Genomic DNA, 6,182 nt, shown 5'->3' on the forward strand with positions numbered 1-6,182 from the left:
CACACACACACACACGACCTCTTTATCTGCATAGTTGAAGCTGAGTAACTTGGGGGCTGGTGGGTGGTAGGAGAACTAGACCACAGAGGGAGGGGAGGAGGTGCCCTCCTCCCAAGGCGCGTTCCAGGTTTAAGCCCAGCCTGAGGAGGAGCTAGGGGTGGAGAGAGGAGAATTGCTTTTCCCCAATTTAGCTCCCTCTGGAATGGGGGCAGTGGAGAGGGTCAGCTCAACAGAGAAGGAGAGAAGTCTTCCAAGATCCCCAGGGGATGGGAGGATTGAGGGGGGGGGTTCCAGGAACCCCAGGGGAAGGGACATAAAAGAAGGGCCGAGGAGGATCGGTGGAGCACCCTTCGTCTTAAGGGGAAGAGTTCTGGCTGGTGTAAGGGGAACTTAGGCACTCTGTCACTCAACATCCGGGCGTGTCTGTGTCCGCGAGGTGTTCGGCCGCCCCCTCCCCTTTAGTCACCGTCTTGGGTATACAGAAGAGTCCAGCCTGGGAGTGTTGGGATTGTGGAGGGACCAATGAGAGGCTGATCCGCTTAGAAGGGCGTAGGGAGAGAGCCGGCTGGGGCTACACCCCCGCTCCCCCCTTCCCCCGCCAGGACTTGGGCTTGTCCTGTTTGACGTGCCCGCCGAAGGGGGCGGAGGGGGGTACTGACCGGAGCAGCGGTCCCGCGACTCTGTACTCCCAGCTGCCCAGGCCTGGCCGGGAAGCTGCTGGGCTCAGCGGGGGCGCCCCTGGAGACCAACATGCAGGTAGGAGCTGTCTGAGACCCCAGAGAAGCCAAGCGTCTCAAAGGAATCCTACGGGGGTGGAGATAGGGTGCAGCCTGGGAGTCCCATACTGGGGGTCGGACCAGTGGGACTGCAGTTCTTGGACAGAGAAGGAGAGGGGTTCGTCCTAGGCTTCGGTGGGGGTCTGGCTGCGAGCTGCGCCCCCTCCGCTCCGGCCAGGGCAGCGCCTCCTGCTGGCAGGGCTGGCCCCCAGCCGGCCGACAGACTGGACCCCCGGGCGGGTGCCGCCACCTGGAGGGCGTGTGCGGCCACCGGGCGAGTGAGCCTAGGGGGCGCTGCAGCCGCTCCGGGAGAGGTCGCCTCGCCTCGCCCCGCGCCTTCGCGGGCTGAGTCCCGCGGCGCCAGAACCCGACAGAGAGGGGAGATCGAGACTCCCGGGCGCGCTGGAGACACAGGCTCTGGGTCCGGGACGGGTGGCCGCACGTGGCTTCCCCGGAACCCGGAGGGGGCGCCTTGCCGCGGGGGCCAGCGAGCCACACACCGGCGTTCCTTCCGTCGATCCTTTCCCCTGCCGAGGTCGGGGTCGAGCTCGGGCGCTAGGCTGCGTTGGGCGCACGGAGCAGGGGTCGGGAGGGACCAGAACCTTCCGCCTGGAGCTCCGGAGTCCGGGCAGCCCCGGGGCTACTCCCGCCCTTCTGCCTGCGGCGGCGGGAGCTCCAGAGCCCCAGCCTTTTCTGGGGGTCGGCTTGAGGAGGGAGGGGGAGGCGGACGAGGGAGGCGAGATGTGGGGATGGAAGGACAGTGGGAGGCAGGCAGATAAACAGAGAACATGGACTGTAGAGGGGAGGAAGAAGAGACGGAAATGGAGAGAGCGGGGCTGAAAGGCGACGGGAGAGGGAGAGTGACAAGAGGCGGCAAGAAAGGAAGGGAGGGAGAGGGAGGGAGAGGGAGGGAAGGAGGAGGAAAGGGGGAGGGAACCCGGAGAGAGGGACGCGAGCCTGCGGCGAGCCTGGAGGGCGTGGGGCGAGGCCAGGCGTGCAGGCGGGAGCCAGTGTGCAGAGCGGCGGCCGGGTCCTGTTCCCACCTCGGAGCCCCTGGCCCGGGGGAGGGGGAAAAGGCCACTAGCCGGTCTATGTCTTTTTCTGACTCCAGTGCAACCTTCCTGCTGAATGAGGTAAACGCGGGGGACCCCTCCCCAGTGGATGGAAGGAGAGCCCCACTACAAGCTAGGAAGAGGGCCTGCATTTGGGGGAGACTGCAGTGATGGGGAGGGGGGAAGGTCGAGGAGGTGAGGCTAAGGGTGGAAGAGGCGGGCCAGAAAGGAGGGAGCAACCAGAGCTGGCAGCTTCTAAGCACTGGGATTGGGACGGGAGAGGGAAGACTGCCCGGAGAGCCAAAAAAGGGGCTAAATGAAAGGACAGAGATAAGAGGGATCCACCAAGCTCCCCTGGTGTCCCTCTCCAGGCTCCCTGAGGGCAGCCTAGCTGCTGGAATGCTGGGAGGTTTGGCTTGGTCCCGATCTTAAAGACTGCTGGGGAGAAGGACTTCCCAGAGGTACTGGCTCCTGACTCAGTTTCCTCACCTAATACGGAGGGATTAGATCTGTCCAGCTTCCTGGTGCACTTATAGGAGAAGCTAGAATGCCTTCTGGAGGCTCCCGAGAACTCCACCTCCCAAACCTGGTTGGTTATCAGGGCTTCCCTGCCAACCCCCCCCGCCCCCATGTTCTGCATCCATGCCTTGGCTACCAGCCAGTTGCCAGTCTAACAGATCTCTCCTAGAACGAGGAATCCTCTCCTCGAATCCTTTTTGTGCCCTCGCTCTCTCCCCTTAGGCTCAGTCACGGAAAATAGAAGGGGTTAGGGGCCACACGGATACTGACAGGCGCAGGTCTTGTTTCAGGGCAGGAAGTCGGCATGAGAACTGGACCAGGCAGGTGTGGGTGAGGTGAGGAAAATGGAAGGGGACACTGAGTAGCAACTCAGAGATAAGGGAAAGAGAGCAGCTCCGAAGCTCCCGCAAGACCCAAGGGATGGGCCCAGGCATGAAAAACTTGAACCCATCTCCCGGGGGTGGTTGGCATGGCAACTCATGCCTCAGAAGCAGACTTGGACACCATTGTCCCAGATGGGGACGAAGACAACAAGGTGTGTGAGGAAGGAGTGAAGCTGATGGCAGATCCGCTGTGTAACTACAATCCCCAGGACCCCCTGGTGGTGGAAAGAGTCCCAAAAGGAGAGACCAGGAGAATAGATTCAGGGATGGGAAGATGGGAAGAAAGGGAAGGATGAGAAGAAAGCTGTCTTCACTGGGATCATCTTGCAGGAGAGGGAGCGCCTTGAAGGTCCTATTCTTTCACACCTCATGCCTCCTTTCTGCCCTTCTGGAAGAACAGAAGGAACTGAAGAGGCAGGGAATAAAAGAGGAGGATCCAAGGAATTCTGAGGAACTGGAAGAGGCACGAAAGTGAAAAGAACAGTGTCTGGGAACTGGCACTACCAAAGAATCCAGTGTATAACCAACCCCAAACGGTGCAGGACTCCCCAGAGGGAACTGTGAAGCCAGCTGCGCCCCCCCCTCAGCAGTGCTTGCTGGCCGCCGGGCTCCAACAAAGTTGTCTGCCCAATTCAGCAGGACGAAGATGCTAAGCAGAGCTGGGCTGCTCCCTCACAGGGGGAGACAGACTAAAGGCAGACTAAAGTAGTCTTAAGATGAGGCCCCTTCTCTCCTTCTTTCTTGGCAATGGAACATGAACAAGGGACATGAACGGGGAAGCCAGTTGGGTGGGGTGGTCTTCCTCTCTCCTGTGCACAGTGCTTTCCCCCTAGACCTCATCAAACCGGGTCAGTTTCGGTCTTCTGACTCCCCTGTAGCTCAGAAAGGTAAAGCCCTGAGCAGATTCCTGATTCACCCTCCTGGGTGTGAGAAACTGGGACTGGAGAAGGACTGAGCTCAGAAGGGCTCCAAGTGTAACCCTCTTTCTATCTCACATCCCCCCCAGTGGTGGGGGAGGGCGTCAGGTAGGTAACCAAAATTCAAAGGAACAGTGTTCAGGAGATGGAAGAAAGGAGGGAGCTCAAATGCGTGGATCTTTGGGGAAGTTTATTCGAGATGAGGGCTGCTGCTCTGTCTGTAACCTCACATCTCAGTGCTCCTGGGAAGGGGACTGACGGGTACAGAGTGGCACTGTGGCTCCAACCCGGATATCGGCCACCCCAACCCCAATCTTTTCTCTAAGGAGAGAATCTGACTTTACACTAGCGATTCGGTCGTCTTGCCCTCCCCCCCTCCCAAGCCCAGTGTGGCCAGCATCCGAACCTTTTGCCCCAGCCTTGACAGTCCCCCTACCTCCATCCTCCAGTTTCTTTCCTCCTCCCTTTAGGCTCACCTAAAACAGCCCCTCCCTCCCCCAGTTCCCACGGATGCCTTGGCACTGCCTGGCTCAGTCCTTGGCAAGGAAGTGAGGAAGGGAACCCCCATCCCGGCCAGACGAGGATGGAATCCGCTCGCGCAACAGGTGTGGGGCGGCAAGACCCAAAACCTCCCCCTTTGCACCGGTTTGGCGACTAGGCCCTTTGCTGCAAGGTCCCAGGCCTGAGGGGGCCGAGCACCTGCCGNCTCTCGCTCTCCGCCGCCGCCCGCAGGGCTGCGGGGCTCGGTGGCATCTCTCGGGCGCGGCCCGCTGTCCTCGCCCCTGCCTCCGGGCTGCTCCCGCCCCCGGCGCCGCGCTCTCCCCCCCCACCCGGACTCCCCCATGTATGACGACTCCTACGTGCCCGGGTTTGAGGACTCGGAGGCGGTGAGTGCCCACGGCGAGGGTGGGGGTGGGGAAGTTGGGGTGACTCCTCGTCTCCCTTGGACCCTTCCCCCGTTCAGGACTTTGAAAAACGCCTCAGTGGAGGGGCAGGGGGTGCAGGGGGGCACTCCTGGAAAGTGGGGAGATGGATTTTCCTGCCCAGGGCTTCCCAGGACCCCAGTCCTAGACCAAGGGGTCTAGGGTGTGTGCAAGGCCGGGGTAGTGCGGGGGGGAAAGGCTCAAGCAGGTGGCTGCAGAGCCCAGGACTGAAGGGTAGAGGGAGGAAGGGCTGAAGGCTGAGGGCACAGAGGCTGTAGAGAGGGCACAAACTGTCTGGAGTCCCCAAAGGAGGATTGACGGGGTCTGAACACAGCAGCTCCAGGAGCTGCTGGGGCTTTCTGGGAGGAGGACCATTCAGGCTTCCCGTGCTTCAAGTAAAGGACAAATTGAGAGAGCCTAGGAGAACCCCAGAGAATCAGGTACCAGCCTCGGAAGGATCATAAACTTGAGGACCTCCATTATTCCCTTCTGCTGCCATCCCTGAGCATTGCCTCATTTCCTCACCCTGCCCGTAGCCCAGCTTCTCTCCCAGGCTGGAAACTAGGCGCCCAGCACATGGGTGGGCCAGCTGACGGAGCCCCATCCATTCCACGCCTCCCGCTGGGGCGTCCTCAGAGCAGTGGGCTTCCTGGGCTCCTGCTCAGCATGGAGGGCCTGGAGGTGAGGCCAGAGGGCCGAGGGCCTGGGGATGGAGAGGAAGCTCTTTGCTCAGANAAGCCCTGAGCAGATTCCTGATTCACCCTCCTGGGTGTGAGAAACTGGGACTGGAGAAGGACTGAGCTCAGAAGGGCTCCAAGTGTAACCCTCTTTCTATCTCACATCCCCCCCAGTGGTGGGGGAGGGCGTCAGGTAGGTAACCAAAATTCAAAGGAACAGTGTTCAGGAGATGGAAGAAAGGAGGGAGCTCAAATGCGTGGATCTTTGGGGAAGTTTATTCGAGATGAGGGCTGCTGCTCTGTCTGTAACCTCACATCTCAGTGCTCCTGGGAAGGGGACTGACGGGTACAGAGTGGCACTGTGGCTCCAACCCGGATATCGGCCACCCCAACCCCAATCTTTTCTCTAAGGAGAGAATCTGACTTTACACTAGCGATTCGGTCGTCTTGCCCTCCCCCCCTCCCAAGCCCAGTGTGGCCAGCATCCGAACCTTTTGCCCCAGCCTTGACAGTCCCCCTACCTCCATCCTCCAGTTTCTTTCCTCCTCCCTTTAGGCTCACCTAAAACAGCCCCTCCCTCCCCCAGTTCCCACGGATGCCTTGGCACTGCCTGGCTCAGTCCTTGGCAAGGAAGTGAGGAAGGGAACCCCCATCCCGGCCAGACGAGGATGGAATCCGCTCGCGCAACAGGTGTGGGGCGGCAGGACCCAAAACCTCCCCCTTTGCACCGGTTTGGCGACTAGGCCCTTTGCTGCAAGGTCCCAGGCCTGAGGGGGCCGAGCACCTGCCGGGATAGGGGCTACTGTCACGGCATTGGCCTGGGGTGGCCAAATTCATTCCTACCCGGGACCATTGCGGGGTTTGCTTTCCGGAGTCTCAACACGCCGCCCTCTCACCTGGGGCCCCTCCCCCTCCCCCGTCGGCCGCCCGTCCCC

General features: G+C 60.9%; 1 protein-coding gene across 3 annotated transcripts in view; it reads left to right on the top strand.

Moving 5' to 3' along the window:
- The first annotated feature begins 608 nt into the window (after positions 1 to 608).
- CACNB3 (calcium voltage-gated channel auxiliary subunit beta 3) overlaps positions 609 to 6,182 on the top strand; it is a 14,901-nt gene continuing 9,327 nt past the window's right edge. Inside the window, exon 1 of one of the 3 annotated variants that reach the window (XM_011234754.3) lies at positions 609 to 756. In XM_011234754.3, coding sequence (XP_011233056.1) covers positions 751 to 756 — 6 coding nt within the window. In that variant the 5' untranslated portion in view covers positions 609 to 750. Of the gene's footprint in view, positions 757 to 1,753; positions 1,910 to 4,359; positions 4,535 to 6,182 lie in introns of those variants that run through there. The other 2 variants (XM_011234753.3, XM_034645057.1) reach the window with 2 other exon arrangements.

This window comes from Ailuropoda melanoleuca, chromosome 16 (genome assembly GCF_002007445.2).
Source record: "Ailuropoda melanoleuca isolate Jingjing chromosome 16, ASM200744v2, whole genome shotgun sequence".
In the NCBI taxonomy this organism is placed as follows: Eukaryota; Metazoa; Chordata; class Mammalia; order Carnivora; family Ursidae; genus Ailuropoda; species Ailuropoda melanoleuca.